At 52.7% G+C, this 20,481-nt stretch overlaps 2 protein-coding genes and 1 long non-coding RNA gene across 5 annotated transcripts in view; all 3 read left to right on the top strand.

Moving 5' to 3' along the window:
- The window catches only part of KIAA0930 (KIAA0930 ortholog), a 36,135-nt gene that overhangs the window by 3,987 nt on the left and 11,667 nt on the right, over positions 1-20,481 (top strand). Inside the window, exons 1-2 of one of the 3 annotated variants that reach the window (XM_074326541.1) lie at positions 2,739-2,802; positions 19,384-19,535. In XM_074326541.1, coding sequence (XP_074182642.1) covers positions 2,754-2,802; positions 19,384-19,535 — 201 coding nt within the window. In that variant the 5' untranslated portion in view covers positions 2,739-2,753. Of the gene's footprint in view, positions 1-2,738; positions 2,803-18,830; positions 19,156-19,383; positions 19,536-20,481 lie in introns of those variants that run through there. The other 2 variants (XM_074326538.1, XM_074326539.1) reach the window with 2 other exon arrangements.
- Positions 3,268-7,567, top strand: LOC141568845 (uncharacterized). Its single transcript, XM_074319680.1, has 5 exons — positions 3,268-3,282; positions 3,607-4,240; positions 4,454-4,584; positions 5,043-5,136; positions 5,356-7,567. Exons 1-5 carry the CDS (start codon positions 3,268-3,270, stop codon positions 5,544-5,546), a joined length of 1,065 nt encoding a protein of 354 aa, XP_074175781.1. The 3' UTR covers positions 5,547-7,567.
- LOC109451197 (uncharacterized) lies at positions 7,568-9,109 on the top strand. The gene is made up of 2 exons (XR_012494172.1): positions 7,568-7,871; positions 8,741-9,109. It is a non-coding gene; the product is annotated as an uncharacterized LOC109451197 (long non-coding RNA).

The following is a 20,481-nucleotide window of genomic DNA, read 5'->3' as shown; positions in this document are numbered from 1 at the left end:
CTATTTCCTTTTATCCTCAAAATAACCCCATCAGGTAGGTATTATTATACTCTTCTCTTTGTCCCGACGAGGAAATGCTGTTGTGGAGGGAAAGGAACACGCGCCCTGTCGCGTGGCTAGTCAGTGCCAGAATGTGAGCCCAAGCTCTTAGCAGAGGTGAAGCCCACCCACACCTGTCCTCAGCTGGTAGCCCAGCTGTAACAGGTGTGCACAGCTGCCTGGCACAAGGTAGACCGAGGAAGCGTCAAGTGGACGTGAGAGAGAGAGTGTGTGTCCTTTAGAGGCACAGAGAAGGGACCACTGAGGTTGACGGGAGGGGTGTGCGTGGCCTTTGTGAGGGGCTGAAACTGGGCAGGACTTGCCTGGATGGGGGAGGGCAGAGGCTAATGGGGCTTGCAGGGGCAGCTGTGGGCGCTGAGGCCACCCCAGTGGTTGGGGGCCCCAATGCCCGGCTGAGAATTGGGCACTTCCTTGGCCGGACCTTAGGGAGCTTTACAGGAGTTTGACTTGTGGGATGGCCTGTGCCAGAGAGGCCATAGCACAGAGGTCACTGCACACCTGCTGTGTGCCAGCTGCGCTGTACCCGCAGCCGTGCGTCCTGTAGGTAGCCTCTGTTATCACCTGGGTTGCAGATGAGAGAACCAAGCTTCAGAGAGGAAAGTGACTCATCCACGGTCACTGGGAGGTGGCAGAACGGGGGGCCATGGGGTTCCAGCTGAGGCCTGTTGGATGCAAGTAGCCATTTTGCAGGGTTCAGGAATAAGCCTGAGGAATGAAGAGGGAAACAGCTTTCCCGTGAGCGTCTCCGCTGTGCCAAAATGCATGCGCCAGGCACCTGATCCCGCCCTGTGATTTGGAAAAAGGGCCGTGCACCCTCGGCCTGGACCTTGTTCTGCCAGGTGCCGTGTAGCTGGGTGTAAGTGGAGGTTTGGGGGGTTTTAGTTGGAGATGTGCTGGAAGGGAGAGTGGGGCCTAAACACGTCACCCTTCGGGGCCTCTGTGTCTTCAGCTGTAAAGCTGTGACAACAAAATCTGTAGGGTCATGGGATCACATAGGAAGTGACAGGCACAGCCTCATGGGGCAGCGTGGAGTAAATGAGACACGCAGGCATAGGCCCAGCGCGGCCCTGGCATAGGGTTGACCCTACGTGCAGCTGCTGCTACAAAAGACACAACCTGTGGCCCAATGCCTGCACGTGTGGTTACGGTTGGATTCGTGCTTAGAGCTCACACTGCTCTGCAGTCACGGGGGACAGTTTCTGGGACACTGGACCCTCCTGTCCTAAGGCAGGCAGAGCCAGTTCTGGGCCAGTGGGGTGGGGAGGAAGTGTGACCGTTTGGAGGAGTAGCGGAGACTCTTTCGGTTCCTGGGCCTATTTTTAAGGCCTGTGGGTTCCGGCCTTCATCCGTCTCTGGGGCCGGAGCAGCCAGGAGGCTGCCAGTGGGCTGCTTCTCTCCGAGGCAGGGACTCTGGGACTCTGCGTCCTTTCAGAGAAACCTGAGGATGTTGGACTCACTTTAAAAAGATCGAGGGTCACAGCTGCAGGAACCAACGGCTCTGCAAGGCCAGAGGGTAATCAGCTGTGTTGGCACCGCCCCCTCCCGCCCCCGGTTGCTGTCAGCGTTGACTGCCCTTGCTTATACATACCTGCTTCACTGAGCCGGGCAGGCTCATGGCACCAGCTAAGCCATGAGCCACTTGTTACAAAACAGCCTCAAAATCCCCAGTTGTTTTCCAATTAAAAAATGTTACACGCACAATTATAGAAACTGGAGAATAGAAGAAATGGAAAAAAATTACTCATAGTTCCAATCACCCAGAGACACACAACTTTGCAAAGTCTTGGTTTCCAATGTTTTTAAGCCTTTTTAAAGAATACTTGATGTTCTATACATAAAGTTTCTTAATCATGCTGTCTTACTTAAAATTCCTAAAACATTTTTCATGGTGTTCAAACTCGCAACATTATTTAAATGACTACACGATGGTTCGGTGGATGTGCCGTAATTTCCTGAATTGGTCTCATCTTGTGGGAAGCTTAGCTTGCATCCAGTTTTGCACTGTTATAAATAACTCACAACAAAGCTCTTTATTTGTGCAAAGGTTTCTGGGTTTGGATGATTTCTTTAGGAACCTGGGAGGCCGTCTCTTAGAGGCTGCTGTCTGACCCCCAAGCACAGGGCTGGGACCGTAGGTGGACGTGGCGGGGGACAGACAGATGTTTACCAGACTCAAGGAGAACCGTGGAAGCAGTCGGTACAGAACAGGAAGAAAGGTGAGCAGCAGGAGGTGGCGATGAGCTGCAGGAAGCAGGGGCCCCTGTGTCCCACAGGCCGGGACGGGGGCCTGGAGCTGAGTGACATAGGCCAGGCCAGCTCTCCGTCTGCACCCACAGTCCCCCCTGCATCTGGCAGCTGCTTCCCCGCCCTTCCATTCTGCTTTGCCCATTTCACTTCTCACCCTCGGAGACAACAGCCTTGGGCCCAGGTCTGCATGGGCTGCCTGTGCCAAGGCCCGCTGGGTGCAGCGGGCAGCTGGGCCCGGCCCTTCGCAGCAGGGGCTCGTGTGGAGGAGAAAGCGCTGGGCTCGGTCAGGTTCTCCTGGGCAGGAGCAGACCTGACTCGGAGGCGGCTTCTGCCTGAGCAGCTCCTCCTCCCAGGGTCTGCAGTGAACCGGTTTGTTCCCGGCCTCCTGGCTTTGGCTCTGGCAGCGCAATGTCCTCTGGGTCACAGCCTGTCCTGGGGGAGCTGGGATGGACAAGAAGGATCCCGAATTCTGCCAGCCTAACCCTGGACAGACAGGTAGGGGAAGCTCAGACAGGACCCTGACAGACAGAGCACAAGGGAGGGGCCCTCCCACCTGTAGCCCACCTGTGCAGACAGGTGAGGACATAGAGGCCCATTAGTCGCAGGGCTGGGTTTCCTTATTTTCCGAGCGCAGGAACAGGGCTGGCGGTGTGGAGAGGAGAGCAGCCCCAGGACGGCCGTGCCAGGGCCCAGCTGGCCACAGACGGGAGCTGGGGTGTTGCTGGCCGACCTGTGGACCAGGGGTCGGGGCTCCTTGGGTGGAGCCGCCGGCTCAGGGGGGGACCCTTGGCACAGTCCAGGCCGGCAAGAGAAGCATCAGCCCGGTTTGGGAGAGACCCCATCCTTTGAGAAAGGGACTCTTGTGTCTGGTAGGATACAAGACAAACAGCCAGCTGGCCTGAGTTTTTAAAAGAATATGGATTTTTTGCCGCCCTTGAATAACTGGTAAATGCTTAAGAAATGTCTGTGGGTGAAGTAAGGTGGGGGGACTTAATTTTTAATTTCTTGTCTTGCAGATGGAGGTTCTGTTACTGTTTAATGTAAAAATTTTTGCTTTTGGATGTGGTTTGAATCTTGAAAAACACTATAGTTGGGACAGTTCTATGACAGAGAAAGTGAGAAAAGCAGAGTACAAACCACTCTTTCTGAAAAGCATGTATTACCTGGGTAGTTAGGGAAAAGCCCGCTTTTCACCAAGTGCTCACCCTGCCACGTCTGCATGGGTCCTCACAGCTGTGTGGAGTGGGATGCTGGGCGGGTCCCCCCTGTTCAGAGAGCCCCCGGGGGTCAGAATGACAGGCGGACCTCGAGTGCGGCGCGCCTGGCGTCTGCCTTCTCGCTCTGCAAGACGATGCTTCACAGGCGCTTTTCCAGCAGCACAACAGCCCGGCTGCTACTGAGCCCCTTCTCTGCCCCGTCTGCCCCCGCCAGGTGTGCACGTGTAGGTGTGTGGTCACGTTGCCTCAGTGCAGGTCAGTTACTGAGTCCTGGGGGTGCAGAGCTAACCTGGGCCTGGGCCTGCCCCCAGGAGCTGAGAGCTTCTGGGGAGATGGCAGAGGCAGGTCAGCAGGCGGTGGCCCACAGCCGTCACGGACCAGCCCTTCTCCTCCCCGGGTCCCCAGGCCCCGGCTGACTGCCCTCGGACCTCTGTGTCCCCCGGAATGTCTCAGGTGCCGGCGGCTCAGTCCGGCCCCACACCTGCGGCTGCACGACCTTCTCTCCAGCTCCCAGGTGCTTAACCCGCAGGTGCTCACGCCCCTCCTCCACCTGTGGCCGAGTTCTGTCCTGTCTCTGAGCCATCCCTCATGCCCACCTGTGCCGCCTCTGCCAGTCACCAGGCCTGGTGCTCTGTGCCCGCACAGCTGCCACTCCCGACTGTGTCATACTCTGCTGCCGACACCTTTAAAGACAGCTCGAGGCCTGCAAGTCAGAGGTCAAGGTCCTTTGTCACCTGGCCCTGCTGACAAGCTAATAAGCCCTGGCCATGTAACTATTTTTTGGGGGGTCCTCCACATTTTGCCACTCCCTCTGCCTGGATTTGCCCCCCTTGCCTTGTCTGTTGGGGGAGCATCACCTCAAGGCCCCCCGGTGGCCCTTTCCTGACCCCTTGATGGAATTTGCCATCCCCTCCCTTTGTTCTTGTTAGCTCCTGCACCGATTTCTGCCACCAGTCCTGTGACACTGTGTAGCCTCCTGTGTGTGACTTCCTTTCCCTTACTACTCAGCTGCCCTCCAGGGCTGTTTGTACTGGCTCTGCGTCCCCTGTGCCGACTCAGGGTAGGTGGCACCATGAGCGCGGCCCAGAGAAGGGGCTGGAGGGGAGGGTAGTGTGGGTGATGGATCGGTGGACAGGTATCTGTCGGGTGAAGAGGGCGAGGTGGCCTTGGAGTGGGGCGTTCCTCACAGAGGGCCCCCCTGCGCAGAGACAGTGGGGAAGAGGGCAGGGAAGGCTCAGAAATGCATTTTCCCCAAATGCTGTGCCGCTTTGGGGCAACGACTGCAGCTCTCTGGGCCTCCACTCTCCTGGCAGAATAGGACTGATTACTGCTCTGCCTCCACCTGGGGCAGAGGTCGGCCCCCAGCCCTAGAGCATCAGCAAGTGTCACAGAGGCTGCCTGTGACCGGTGACAGTGCTGGGTGAATCCAGGGCCCTTTGGGAGTGGCCCTGCCCACTCCGCTCAGCATCCTCTCACATAAAATGGGAGATGAAGCTTGACCTGGACCACTGTTCTCAGCCTGTGCTTCTGGGACCCGCGTTCACTTGTCCACACTCTTTATTGCCTAAAACCAAGCCACATATGGAAAGCAGGACCAGTTGCACCGTACGAGGTCAGTGCCACTTGCGTGCTTTGGTTCAGGGACAAGAGAAATGAAACAGGAAGAGACAGAAATGGGAAGAATCATCTCCCCTCCCCCCAAATACAGAACTAGCCCTGTCATCCCCCACCCAGAGCTGCAGTGTCACATTTGGGGCTGCAGGTTTCAGTCCTGCCCAGCCCCCCAGCTCTGTCTGCATGTCTGCTCGGTGAATCCGCAATGTGTCTGCAGCAGCTGGTGCCAACCATGGTCCTGAGACTGTGAACCTGACCCAGGAGGAGGGGAGCCCCCCACCCCCCGCCTGCAGCTCTTTGGTTCTGGGAGTCCCGCTGTCCTGTCTGCAGCAAATCCCGAAGAGCCAGCCTGAGCCCAGCTGCCTGCCACTGCAGGATGCAGGCCGAAGTCGCCTTCAGCTGCCCTGAGTCCAGCGAGGCCCTTCTCTGCCGAGGACGGTGGACACCTCCTCCTCTTGTGTGCCCGGTATTGCGTCCTCCTGTAGCCACCCTGTGACGAAGGGGTGTGCCCCATTGGCACATGAAGGCGATGAGACTCACAGAGGTTAAGGCACTGGTTCGGGTTCCCAGCGCAGGAAGCCTGGGTTTGGGACCCAGGTCCCCTGCAGGCGCGGCTGCGGCCTGTCCCTGTCTCCCAGGCGAGGCGCTTGGTGCCTTTTCTTTCTGTGGCTTCACCCAGGTCCAGTGTGTGAGGAAAAAGCCGCCCTCTGCTTCTCCCAATGAAGGCGGTCTTAGGAGAAGAGTGAAGGGGGCCATGGCAGAGGAGGATGCTGCATGGCAGACGGCTGGGGCTGAACACGGGAGCTATGGCCCCCAGGTGTGGGGAAATGGGAGAAGGGCCTCCTGGAGTGTGTGTGGGTGTTTAGTTTCCAGAAAGAGTATGTGAATGACATTGGAAGTGGAGCGACAGGGGACACGTGTACGCTCCTGTCTGTCCAGGGCCTGGAGGGCCAGAATCTGCGGTTTGTGTGTGTCGTCAGCTTTGCAGCTTGGCACATCCAAAGTGCGTGGTAAAGGTCGGGCTGAACCCGAGAGCTGGCAGGAGCAAGGTGCTGGGGCACGGCAGAGAGCCAGACGGCCGCTTTTGCCGGGACTCGCTGCTGGCTGGGTTGGGCCAATGGGTGCCTGGTTCCCAGCTCCGAGTCTGGCTCCGTGAGTGAGGCGTGAAGAAATGAGTCCCTCTAGGTTTTAGTGTTTCTACTGATCAGTGAGCTGTTTGGAGCAGCTGGGCTGTGAGCATCTCTTGCAGGGCCGGCCTCGGCTTCTGGGGTCCTGCAACAGGCCTCATGCCATGTAGCACTTTGGGGTGGAGGCGGGAAGAGCTGGGATGTTGACTGGTCAGTGACCCAGGCAGTGGGGGAGGTGGGGTGGCTGGGTCCCGGCTCCTGTCTGGGACGGGGCACCTTGTGTGGGTGTCCGAGGAAGCCTGAGCTCACCCAGGAGCGTGGCAGCTCGTCTTGGAGGCCCCTGTATGTGTCAGAGCCAAGCAGTGAGTCAGGAGCTTGAGCAAGGCCACAGCAATGAGGCTCGTGGGAGGGATTTGAACGGGGAGTGACTGTTCTGCCTGGTGACTGGTTTAGGCAGGATCGAAGCTGTGAGGGAACAGTTGGTGGGGAGCCAGGTGGGACATCGTGTGACAGTGGCCGCTGGGCTGCAGGGCTTTGCAGGCATTGCTGTTTTGCAGAGTCCGGAGTTGCTTTTGGGATCTGCGGGTCGGGCCGCTCTGGCAGAAGCCCCACCTCGTGAAAGCAGCCCCGAGGTCAGGGCCCGGGTTCCTTCCTCACTGAAGTGCAGGCCTCACGCAGTGGCCAACTGAACCCACCTGGATTCCAGCCCCAGCTTGCATCTGAGTCACCTGGATCAAGGGCTTCCGGTTCCCTTAGCTGTGAAGTGGGTTATTAGGAGATCCCAGATGTGGTCTGAGGGCTGTAAAAGCACTTGTGTTTCCCAACATCGTATGTGTGTAAGAAGGGATCGCGAGTTACTGCCCGTGGCAGCGTGGGCTGGGTTTCAAAGCTGCTGTGAATGACCTGAGAACTGGAGGTTTGTCACAGTCACCTATTTGTTTAACATCCACCGACTCCCTGTTGTGGGCCCTGCTGTGCTGGGTCCCGCGTCACCCTGTCGGCAAGGGTGGGAAGGGACTCTCCGGTGCTTAGGAACCAGTGTGACAAGGCCACGGCATAGAGTTCCGAGCTCAGGGGCAGATCTGGGCTGTGGTCTGGCTCTGCCACGTACTAGCAGCGTGACATCAGACAGGTGATTCCAGCCTCCAACCTGTTTCCTCCTCAGTTAAATGAAGGTAGTAATTGAATTCACAGGCCCTTGGTGAAGATCAAAGGAGGGTAAGTAGCTCAGAGGGACACCCGGAAATGGAAGCAGACTGGTGCTTAAGTACAGGTAGCAGTGGGGTGGGAAGGCCCGGTGTGGGGGTGCGGTGGTGGGGATGGACCCTGGGGAGGGGACAGATGAGCTACCCCCAGAGGCCAGCTGGTGTGGCCTCAGGCCCTAGGTGCCTCAGGCAGAGGGGATGGTGAGGGGTTGGTGAGGGTGGACAGGGTGTCTGCTCAGGGAGGAGGGTGGGGGCCATCCCTCGGACTTCAGGGGTGCCTGGAGGGCCTGGCTAGTCTGGCGAAGGAGCTGAAACTCTTCCTGAACAAGGCCGGGAACCAGGCCCGAACTGGGCTGTCCTGACCCGACCGCTGCATCACTGAAACCCCACACTTCCCTTAGGTGAGCGCAGAGGGCCAGCCAGGCCTGTGGGGTTGCTCACGTGGGGACCCATCTGACCAGCTCTTCTCCATCCAAGTGCCTCCTCAGGGCAGCTCTGGGCTTCTTTGTCCTGTGTGCCCCAGGGAGGCTCTGCTGCCAGTGGGGGCCACGGAGAGGCACGAGGCGCTCAAAGGCCCATTGAGGGCCCACAGAGGCCCGTTCATTCAGCCCTGGCTGCCCGGGTGGGTGGTGGCCATGGGCCAAGGGCTGCCTTGGACTCGCCTCAAACAGTCCAGCATCTGTCATGCGGGCTCCTGGTACACAGCCTGCCCTCCCGGCCCCCTCCCGGCTGCGCTGCGTGTACAGCCTGCCGCCCCACCCCCACGCTGCAGGGCACAGGGAGCAGCTGGAGTCCACTCCCAGTCCCAGCCCCAGCGCTGGGCAAATGTTTGCTCTGGGTTTAGGGAGGTGTGGATGGGTGGGTTCAGTCAAGTGCCAGCTCCAGCCAGCTGTGCGACCTGGGGCAGCTAGTGTCCTCTTGGGGAAATACAACCTGCTTTCGCGGAACGGAGAGGTCAGGCAGGTGCGTGTTTAACACAGCGCCTGGCACGCAGGAAGCCCGAGTGTTACTTCCATGCACAGTGTATTTATAAACTCACTACAGAATATTTGAAAAGCAGGAAAAAGTGGTCATTCCGCCCCTCTCATCACTAACGACTGCGGGCATTTTGATTTGCTTTCAGTCTTGCTAGGCATTGTTTTGAAAGCAATTTTCTTCATTCAAGTATGTATTCACACTTTGGTGTCCTTTTTAAAAAACTTTCTATCATAAGCATTTTTCCAAGTAACTGCATTGTTATTAAAAAATATTTTTGTTACTTTTTAAATAGGTAAACATGGCCAGGGCACCAAATTCAAAGGGAATGAGAAGTCACAGTGAAAAAAACCACTGTCCTTTCTGCCCTGTAGCCTCTCTCCAGGGGCCATGGTGACACCAGCGGTGACATGAACAGCACTTGCCAGCCCGGGTGCCTGCTCGGCGCCCTGAGTATCCGCTAATGAAAACTCCCAACAGACCCAAGAGCTCGATTCCACTGCCACCGCCGGTTTACAAATTGGGAAACAGACACCGGGTTTGGGATTATTTGCTGGTCCTACGGCCAGCTGTGTGCTTCGCAGCCGCCCACCCCGCAAGCTTCCGGGTCATTCTGAAGTGTTCACTTTACTATTAAAAACCCCTCGTACTGTTCTGCTCCTCACTTTTTCCCTCACTTCGTTTATCCTAGAGATCTTTCCATGTGGCTACAGATACGCAGCTTCAGTTCGTGTAAATACCTGTGCAGCATCCCGTTCGACTATGAAGGATTTCTAGTTAATTTAGTTACTTACCTATTGAAGGGATCGTTTCAGTACTTTGCAGACAGTGCTATAACAATTACATAATTTTACACACGCGGGAGTGAGTTTGGGGGAGGCCTCGGGTGGAGCTGCTGGGTCAAAGGTGTGGAGAAGCATTTGTGCTTTTTGTTGCCCAGCGTCTCCATAGTGATTTTATCAGTTTACCTTCTGCTGCCAGTTGGGAAGTCCCTGTTTCTCCACACCCTGTTCTAGCTGGAGTGTCATCAGGTGTTTTGATATTTGCAAATCTGATAGGTGAGAAATAGGATTTTGTAGTTTTCATTTCCATTTCTCTAATTGTGTGCAGTTGAGCATATTTTCCTGTTTTAGAAGCCCTTTGTATCTCCCTTAGTTTTCCATTCTATTTCATTTTCTTAGGTATTGTATGAAACTTAGTCTTTGGTAAGGAAGTCAACTGTTGTCATGCAGGGTGGCCTGCGGGGTCTCAGCTCCCGCTCCCCGCACAAGAACACAGGACATGGCGAGGCCAAAAAGGAACACCCACGAAGCCATAGATAGGGGAGTCATACCACTATAGCCTCGCTGGTGGCTGGGTTGGAGACACAGGAAGCAGGAGCCACACGATCCGCAACCTGCCGTCCCCTTCTCAGAACCCACCTCACTTGCTAACTGCACTCCGCCTCTCTGCAATCCACAATCCACACTCCGCCCTTGCTAGCTTAGCCATGGCAGTTATATCAGTGGCCAATGGCTAACCAGTAACAGCCGATGGCCAACTAGTCACAGCTGATGACCATCTACTACCCGAGCCAGTACCTTTCCACGTGAGGCCGAGAGCCTGGAAACTTCTCTGGGGCTCTGTCTCCACAAGTGTCATTTAAGAGTTCCAATAATTTTTCCGGTGTGTTGTATGTGTGGGTTTTTTTCCCTCTAGAAATTTCTTCATGTAGTTCATTTTCTTTGATAGCTTTTGTGTTCTACTTAGAAAGGCTTTTCTCTCTCTGAGAGAATAAAAAAATTCACTCATGGTTTATTTCATTTTTTATGTTTTTACTTGTAACATTGAAAAGTTTTGATCTTTTTGAAATTTATTTTGGCCTGAGCAGGGACCCAACCATATTCTTTTTCCTCAGCTAGCCAGTTGTCCCAAGAACAGTTGGCAAAGAAGCATCTTCATCCTGCCGATTTGAAGTGCCGTCTTTATATAAACTAAATTAGCATGTGTTTTCCTTCTCTTTACTCTGTTTCCTGTCTAGTGATGCACCAGAACCACCCTGCTTTCATTAATCACTTAGTTCATTTCATTTATTCATTCAATCAGCCAATATTTATTGTTTCCTGTAGGTCAAACACTATTCAAGGAACTAAGTATACTGCTATGAGCAGAACGATCAAAGAGGAAAAATACTCAGACCTTCCTGGAGCTCACATTCTCTGTTAACACGTTGCCTAAGGCGGGGTTTAAATCCCTCATACCCCTCTGTTCCGGCAGATTTTTAAAAGAAACTACTTTAAAATGCACTCTTCTCTTTAAAGCGTAAATGCTTCTATGTCGTTTATTATTTTTCTATGGAATTTTTTAGGATTTACTCACCTATGATGTTAGTAATCCCTCCTAGTGTGATACTGCAGAAAGCAGCTTCCTTTGTGCAGTGGGACACGGCAAAAATTGCATATGTACCGAGTTTCACTTCTCACTTTTTTTGATGCGCACACTTTACATACCCGTGTGTGATATTTTTTCTTTCCTCTTCCCACTATGGGCTCCAGATGATGCGTGGCCAAATCTCCCGAGAGCCTGGCCGGATTGTCTTCCTTGGGGGCCCGCTGCGCAGGCACTTTCACAGCCGGTTCCCTATCGCCACTCGTCTCACCTCCCTGTCTTGGCCTCTCACTGCTCTCTGCCCAATCTTTCGAAATTCTCGTTATCCGTCCTTAACGCATGGCTCAGAAAAAACGAAGATTCTCGTGATCCATACACAACGTGTTAAAACACAGCTCGGTTCTAACGGGGCAGGTGTTGGCGACCTATGGCCCCATGCCAACTCCGGCCGGCTGCCTGTGTTACATTAAATAAACTTTTATTAGAACATAGTCTTGCCCAGTTCTTTATGGACTACTTAACTGTAGCTGGTTTTGTTGTGTTGAGAAGGACATTTAATCTGCAGAGCCTAAAGTATTTTTCTATTTGGAATTTTACAGAAAACGTTTGCTGGCTCCTATACTAGGAAAAGACTGAAAGCAAACAATAAATGAGTAAAATGTGTACTATGGCATATAGTGACAGCTGCGATGGAGAAAAGTAAAGCAGGAAGTAGAACAGGGAATGCTGGGGTGGGGTTTGCAATCTTAAGTAGGGTGGTTGGGAAGGTGAGCAGGTAGATGTTTGTATAGCGAGCTCAGGGAGCTAAGGAAGTAAGCCTCTCAGAGAATTTTGAGCAAGTGGCAAGAACTGCTTTAAGCCCGAGGACCGGTTAGGAAGCGGGGGGGGGGGGGGGGGGGTGTAATACGACAGTCAGGAGAGGACCGCGTTTGGCCCAGGTGGAAGAGTGGTTTGTGAGACGTGGGTGGGCTCCGGGTTTGCTTGAAGGTAGAATCGATGAAATGGTACAGAGATAAAGTCAGAGAGTTCTGCAGGGGGAAAGAAAAAGAAAAAATGGTAGAAAGGAATAAATCTGTAAATCTGTAACAAATCTGTTCAAGAAAACGAGGACTGAAAAGTTCCTAGTGGAGTCAGCTTCTGGTGAGACGGTAGCTGGAGGGCGGCACGGGGTCAAGCGAGGCTTGTGGTCTGATCCTAGAGGTGGGTGAGTCTTGAGTACAGAGTTTGTTAGGACTCTTGGTTACAAGTGAAGAGAGCGTCCGCGGGAGCCCAGGCAGGAAGAGGAGTTTGCTGGCTAACGGTGTGCGGGAGGGTTGACAGCCCAGACCTCCAGAAGGACAGGAGCGCACAAGTACAAGGGCTCGCGCGGCCCTGTCTTTCCAGCTCCGTCCCCGGCTTCTCTCTGACCGTTATTTTCTGCAAGGCGACGGTGACATGAGGGGTTACTTTCTAGTATGTTTTAATGTCCGATAGGCGTCATGTCCCCACGTCACTCTGAATTTTCCTGGCCTTACGTTAAAACGTTCTCTTGGCATTTTTTTATTGGGTCATGTTAAATTGGTAGATCAAATTAGGCAGAATTGCCCCCTCTATGATGTGAATATTTCTTAGCTGAGAGCTTGGTCAACCTTTTCAGTTGTTCAACTCTTTTTAAAAAATTCTCAGTACACATTATATCTTCTCACTAGGAATGCTGGTTTATATCAGAGGTGTTGTTTCTGGATGTACTGGTGATTTTGTACCCAGATACCCTATGACTTCTGTTTTGAAGTTTGAATAATTTTTTAATAGATTTTTTTTTCTGCATTTTCTAGATCAGGTGTAATATCATCTATAAGTAATGTTAAGTTTACCTTATGTACATAGTTTATGTTGTTAATATAGTGTGTAATTGCAACGTCTAATACCTTCAGAACAATGTTGAGAACCGTGGATTGTGATAATACTTGGTTTCTAACTTATCCTGGTTTATATATATTTTGTGGAAGTATCCACTTATTCGACTTTTATGGAGAATTTTTTAAAAATCAAGAATGGGTGTTGAATTTTATTGAACATTCCAGTATCTGTGGGATGATGATGTGTTATTTCTCATTCGAACTAGACATGTATGCTGCATATACGTATAGATTTCCTAACATTGGACCGTTCTTATATTCCTGAATTAAATCCTGCTTGTCCACGGCGTATCCTTTTAATGAATTGCTGGATTCTTTTTAATACTATATTTAAGATTTTTATGTTCATATCCAGGAGTGACATTTGCCTGTAATTTTCTGTGTGTGTGTGTGTGTGTGTGTGTATGCTGTTTTTGGTGTCGATGTTATACCTCCTTGTTAAAAAGAATTTGCAAGTTTCTTAGGCTCTGAAAATGTGCGTGTAACACTGTATTTCTTGAAGATTTGATAGAGTTGTCGACTCAGAAGCATCTCGGCCTCCTGCTCCAAACGTACTTTTCTGGCAGTAGCTCTTGGACAGTGTTCCTTGTTGTAATACAGGCCCATCATTTTTACTGGCTGCACACTGTTTTCATGAGGGTGTTACCATAGCCTGTTTACCCTATGTGGCTTGATGGTCTAGAAGAGGGTTGGGGTGGGTTTCAAGACATGCCTCCTAAAGTCCAATTCGTGATTACTCCAAAGGGCTGGTTACTGGAAAATGGTTCCATCCTTCATAGTAACAGTGGCAGTCTTCCGTCACTGCGTCTTACTAAGTGCCATGTGCTGTACTGAGCACCTCGTAGGTGCTCATTCGGTCTCCATGGCAACTACGGGAGGGAGTTGCTGATCTCCCGATTTTATTGATAAGGAGACAAAACAAAGTCTGAGAGGTTAAGTAACTTACTCAAGTGGGCAACATTCATGAACGGGAATGAAATCTGCCCTTAAACTCTAATGTGACAGATTGGCGCCAGCCCCAGATCGGGATTGCATTATTACGGAAAGCCTTAGAAGATAGAAAGTTCCCTTCCTGTTCAGTATTCATTTCAAGAATCACCTCTGTGGGACATAATTTCACTTTGTTAAATTGCCGCTCTGCTGGGCAGCGGAGCCCACGCTGAGTGCCTTGTCCAATGGATGTCCTTCCGGGGATTGTAGGAAGACCTGAGGCTACGTCAGAGCTCGGAATGGCCACTGGGAACCCCCCTGTGGAGTGGGGTCGGGCTTTCAGGGCATGGGCAGGGCTGTTCCTGGGGCTCAGGCGTGTCGTGGGAAGGTTTGGAAGAAGCCTGACTTCATTTCCCAGCTGCCCCCCAGGGAGCCTGAGGGTCCCGTCAGCCTCGTGTGTAAGTGGCCAGAGGACTCCGCTCCTGCATGTGCCCACGGGTGGGCCTTGGAAAGGACGTGGGGCTGGGTTTGAGCCCCAGATGCCAGCGAGCCCCTGGATCCCCGAGCTTCAGTTGCCTTGTCTTTGAACCGAAACAGGTTTTAAGTTAAACTGCGAGTATCCCCGCTCACCAAGGTACCATGAGGATCTGAAGAGGGAACACGTGGAAGGGCTTTGTAAACGCTGAGTGCGGGGCTACCGTGAGCTGTCATCACTGCGCGTCACTCCGTAACCAGTACAGGCACAGCGCGTGTCATGGGGCCTCGCTTCACTGCGCTTCACAGAGGTTGCATTTCTTTTTTACAAATTGAAGGCAAGACTCTCCACCAGCAAACACAGTAGGACTCGCTTTTTGCAGTGGGTTGGAACCAAACCCGCAGTATCTCCCAGGTATGCCTGTGCTGTTGAGCTGTTGGCACTGCTGTGTCACCCACTCGGTGTCATGCAGAAGGAGACAGAATGTGTGGCAACAGCGTCCCAGAGCCCTGAACTGGGGGGAGGGAGGCCTGGCTTCCCGTCCTCATAGAGCTCTGAGCCCTCTGTGCATCCCCGCAGCCACTAGTCTAACAGGGGTCTTCCACGTCTGAAGTTTGAGGACAGTGGCTTCCGGAAGCAGGTCGCTTCCCTGAGGCAGGGGTGGCAGCTGGATCCCCGCAGCCTCATTGGAGCTGGCACATGTCAGGTTTTCGATACAATGCATCCTCATTATTCATGGATTCTGTATTGGCAAATTCACGTACTTGCTCAAATTTACTTGTAACCCCCAAATCAGTCCTTGCGGCACTTTTAGTGGTTAATTGCAAACATGCAGATGGGTGAAAAATCTGTCACCCAATGTGCAGGTTTCCAGCTGAGGTGGCACAAGGGGTGACACTCTGCTTCCATGTTTCAAATGTCTGTAACGAGTGTCTTTCGCGTCTGCTTAGTGCCAGGTGCTTTGCATTTCTGTGCTTTGTGTCAGGGACTTTGCTGTTTCAAACGGCCCCGTGCTTCGTGCTGAGGGGCTGTCTAGGCCCAGGCAGGCGATGGGCCTCATGGAGAAAATAGGCGCCGGATGAGTGTCGTTCAGGCACAAGATGCCGTGCTGTTGGCCTGCAGTTCATTGTTAACGAGTCAACGATACATTAAGGTGTCTTTAAACAGAAACATACAAAACAAGGTTACATATTGATGGGTAGACAAAAATACTGTGGCCAGAGGCTTGCAGGAACCTCGCCCTGTATTTCCCCTAGGAGAACTGGTTTGGGATTTGCTAGTTAATTCGGTGTCTGTGGCTACTTTACAGAACAGAAGGAGGAGGAATGAGAAGGTGGGGAATCACTCCTGCTGCCGCTGGACCCCCGCCCAGCGGGGAAGGCCCGCCCTCAGGCACGGCGCTGTCCGTGGTGCTACCCATGTGATCGCTCAGCGTCAGGGGACTGCATCTCTCCCCCAATGGAATTCAAGGCACTGGATTCAGGGGCGGGAAACCCTGCACCCCTGGAAGCCAGATGTCAGGCAGACAGGGACTGAGAGAGTTCTGGAGGTTAGGGGACTCTCTGTTGAGTGGCAGCTCCCAGGGCTTATCACCCAGGGGATTTCTTGCTGGGCAGGCCTTGGGAATGATGCCAGGAGGAGGGGTTCGCCTGTGGGAGATTCCCCAAAGGTCCTGTTATCCCTCGTGTGTTTATTCACATGCAGTTACGGTATCACGTGGTCCAGGGACACTGGAAGGTTTGGGATCCAGTGACCTCATCAGATCAAGCCACACTGATGACAGAGACATGCAACGCAGCTGTGCAGAGGGTCCCAATGAACCCACAGGTGGAAGGGACTTTACAGCAACAGTTTTTCCTGTTGGCTGGACTCTGCCCCGGTCCTCATCACTGATGGTGAAAGGTGGTCGGTTAGACCCATCTGACAGGTGGGGTCACTGAGATTCATAGAGGCTCATTGAATTGGCCACCTGGCTGGCTAGGGAGGAGTAGAGTCAGGACCTGGCCTCAGGTGTGTTTCACTGCAAATCCTAACACTGCTGTGCCTCCAGGAGTCAGAATCCACTTGGTCTTGACCCTTCCTGGCTTTTGGACTTGGACTCTGAGGTCTCCCTCCCTCCTAACCTCCCTGTGAAGACAGGGATTCCCTTCTCCCCACTTTCTCTGTCTTTCTTTGATGAGCCTTATGACATTCATCAAAAGTCATACGTTCGTGGGAAAAGGTAGTGTAATCTTACTATTAAAAATAGCTAAAAGTAAATAAAGAAGAAAGAAAAAATATCCCGTTAGGTTTAGCAACTCCTGTCATTCTGGTGTATTTATTTTGAGTGTTTCCAAGTGCCTGACGTACTTGGACTCTGTGTGCCCAGCTTGAGGTCCTGGTTCACAGAACATTATATTAGACACATTTCCATGTAGCTCCTTCCCTTCATAGGCATTCCCTGAAAAGGTTGATGATTTGGTTTATGCGTGTAGCGTAACATACCTCAATTAAATGTCAGTAACCACAGAGTGGTATTTTTCTCCTGCCTTATTGTGATTATTGCTGTATTATTTGCTGTCGTTAATAACATAGGAAATATCTTTGTGCATAGGCTCTATGTCTGTATTTTTATTCTCTTCCAGAAGGCAGAGTCATGGGAATGGGAAAATGCTCATTGGCTTTTCACAAAGAGTTTAGTGAGTTTTGTTCTCTAGCAATGTACAAGAGTTCCCAGCTCAGTGCACCTTGCCAGCTTCATAACTTTTTATCAACTTTCTTGGAGTCTAATTCATGGAAAGTAAACTGCGCCCATGTAAAGTGAACAATCTGATGAGTTTTGATGGCTTTATGCACCCATAAAACCACCACCACAATCAAGAAACAATGTTTTGGGGCAGCCACCAGTCTGCCTTTTGTCACCGTAGTTTTGCCTTTTCTGAAATGTCATTTGAACGTGATCATACAGTATATAGGCTTATGTCTGACCTCTCTCGCTCAGCATGACGATTTTGAGATTTACCCATAATGCTGTGTGGCCAGTGGTTTGTTTTTATTGCCGGTAGCAGCCCATTGAATGGCTGTTATCACATTTCGTGTGTTCATTCTCCTGGTTTCCAATTTGGAGCTAATATGAATAAAGCTTCAATGAACATTTTTTGCCTGAGTGTTTGTGTAGACACGTGCTTCGTTTCTCTTGGGTAAGTACCTTCTCTGAGGAGTGGCTGAATTATGGTAAATATATGTTTGACTTATAAGAATCTGCCAGTTTTCCTAAGTGGTATTTGCTTAAATACAAAATTGTTCCCTCTTAAAATGAAAACTTGTTCTTTCAATAAGAAATTTTGATTACCTGGGAAATCAGTCTTTTCCCACGTTTTGGCTCACCGGTTCTGTTTCCCTTTTAATCTGTTACCTGTTTTGGTATTTGTACTCGTTTGTCTAGTGGGGTCTTACACATTTTTTTCATAACTTGCTATGATGTGAACTCTGCGTTACAGATGTCATGCATTTGTTGTGATTTCCCTCCCCTGGTTTTGTGTTCCTTTTCAGTTATGCTTCTCTTGGGCACGAGTGGGGCTCTGATTTTCAGGAGAGCAGCTCTTGACCTTTGTGATGTCTCTTTCTTGCTTTTAAACTTTGAGTGTCCTGGGTGTGGAGGTGGTCTCTGTCGTCCGTCCAATCAGTGTCTCTTGGTGTGATACCCACAGCCCCTTGCAGCAGTGTTCTGGCAGGTCTCTGTCTTAAATGCCTGTTCCCCCCTCATGGTAGGGCCTGTGCCATGAGTTAGAACGCACGTGTGGGAGTGGGTGGGCCACAGGTCACCCTGCAGCCTGGCAGAGGGCGGAAGGCAGAGGTCAGGAGCTGGTGTGGAGCCCTGGTTCTTTGGTCAGTGGTGTTGCATGTGACTCCGTCTTCCAGAGCCTGGTGGCTGCTGACCCCAGGGGGAGGGAGCTCGGGCTGGGGGTCCGGGGACCTGGCCAATCCTTGTCAGGCCACGGAACTGCCTGTGAGGATGAGGGAGGGTCCGGCAGCCACTGGCCCTTGGTTTCCTGTCTCTAACTGTAGGGATTTTGGTCGGGTCCTTCCCGCACTGAAGTGCGAGCACTTGGTCACAGAGGTAAAGTTTCTTCTGGGGGAGAGAGAAAGAAACCAGTAACCATTTAATATTTGGAGTTTATAAGAAGTGGCTCTGTAGTGTATCTTGAAATTCCCTTGGATCTGTCTAGAACAGGAGGAAGCCAGCTCTTTGATCCCGCTGTGCCAGACAAGGGGTCTTCGAGCCCATGGTCTCCGTCAATCCACATTCACCACAAGGAACCTGGGGATCAGAGAGGCCAGGCTGCTTGCCCTGTCACAGAGCAGGTGGCCAAGCTGAAGCAGAAACCCAGGTCTTTGCCCCCAGAGCCTGGGGACTTTTTCTCCTTGTGTGGGAAATATTATGATAAAGACTTATTTATCGTAAAGAAATATGATTTGTTGTAAAGAGCAAAGCCCCCACGAATATCAAGCAACAGTAAAACTGGTGTGCTGAGAGGCCTCGCAGCACAGGGGTGAGGGGGGCTGAGAGGCCTCGCAGCACAGGGGTGAGGGGGGCTGAGAGGCCTCGCAGCACAGGGGTGAGGGGGGCTGAGAGGCCCCACGATGCAGGGGTGAGGGGGGCTGAGAGGCCCCACAGCACAGGGGTGAGGGGGGCTGAGAGGCCCCACGATGCAGGGGTGAGGGGGGCTGAGAGGCCCCGCAGCGCAGAGATGAGGGGGGCTGTGCGTGTCTTCCCTGCTTTCTACCTGCTGCTGAGACTGGTTGGCAAAGGGACGGCTGTTCCTTTAAGTGGGATTCTCCGTGAGGATTGCCGCAGCCTAGGGTGGAGGTGGGGAGTGTTGGCTGCGGGTGGTGCCTGCCTGGCGATCCCCCCTCCAAAGCCCTGCCCCCGCTCCAGCCCACACAGCCCTGTGACGTTCCCTCTCATTAGGTCTTTCCCTTTCACCAAAGCTGCTGATTCATCCTCAGCTGGAGTGGCTGGGCTGTGGGGCTGGGTGCTGGGACTCTCGGCTGCGCTGGGTGGGGAGCGGGGCCTCCTGGGAGGGGCCCTTGATCCTCTCTCTGCCCCGTGGTGGGGGCTGTGAGGGAGCAGAGGGCTCTGGGCAGCACAGAGCCCGGCATGTTTCCGACCGGAAATGCAGGCTGGAGACGGGATGGGTGTGGAGGGGGACGAGGAGTGGCCAAGGTCGCATGGCGTGGGCCAGGTTGACCCGTCCTTTCTCACTCCCCGCTGGCCTCCCTCTGCAGGGTGCTTCAAGGATGACCGCATCGTCTTCTGGACCTGGATGTTCTCCACCTACTTCATGGAGAAATGGGCGCCGCGGCAGGATGACATGCTGTTCTACGTGCGCCGGAAGCTGGCGTTCGCGGGCAGTGAGAGCAGCGCCGACGGGAGGAAGGTGAGTGCCTGCCCTGGCCCAGCCAAGCATCCCTATGGTGTCTGCTCTTGGCAGGCGAGGTGGCCTTCTTTGCGTCCCCATGCGTGTCAAAAGGGGGAAATGAGGTTTATTAAGCACCTACTAGCAGCCCGGAACCGTGTGGAGATGGTCACACGTGCTAGCCGATGGTGGGGTGTGCTGGCCGTGTGTGTACATTGTCGTTAACGTTCACCATGACCCTGAAAGGCAGTGACTGCTGTCACTATTGTACCTTTGAGGAAACTGAAGGCCAGGTGATTGGGCCGGCCTCTCATACTTAGTAAATAAGTGGCAGGGCAAAGCTTTGACCCCGAGTCCAGGACCCTCCCATGGGCAGGGCGACTTGGCTTGGTGATGACGGTGATGCTGACCCGTCACTGATCCCAGACCACGGACCAGACAGAGCACTGAGCTCTCTACTTCTCGATCTCGCTGTGTCCTCTCCACAACTCAGCGGGACAGATGGAATTATCCCCTTTTTATAGATGAGGAAACTGAGCGCTCAGAGGTGGAGTGGCTCCTCTAAGGTGTCATCCACTAAATTTAAGTGTGTAGAAGAATTCATGACACAAACTTTGCATGTCTCCTCTGTTTTCCAGAAGCTTTAGTAGTTTATAAAGTGTTTAAGCAACCTGTGTACCAAACATGGGAATGCATGGTTTTCCTTTTAATACAAACAATGGGAGGGCCACGGAGGCAGCCCTGGAACTTGCAGTCTGCCCGGCTCCGAGTCCCTTGCCTGGATCCCTGGGGTGCAGCTTCTTGGCTGTGGGGATACGTCAGGCGCCTGAGCTTTCCCTGCCGTGTGGCGGCTCTCTGAGCCTGACACGTGCAGAATAGGTTTTCTGCAAACAGACAGGCCTGCTGCGAAGGAGACACGTGACTTCCTGCCATGCTGGCCTCCTGCATGCCGGTGGCCATACAGCTG

Source organism: Rhinolophus sinicus, linkage group LG02 (genome assembly GCF_036562045.2).
Source record: "Rhinolophus sinicus isolate RSC01 linkage group LG02, ASM3656204v1, whole genome shotgun sequence".
Taxonomy (NCBI): domain Eukaryota; kingdom Metazoa; phylum Chordata; class Mammalia; order Chiroptera; family Rhinolophidae; genus Rhinolophus; species Rhinolophus sinicus.
The sequence above is the reverse complement of the archived record's forward strand: the minus strand, read 5'-3'. Positions and strand labels throughout refer to the sequence as shown.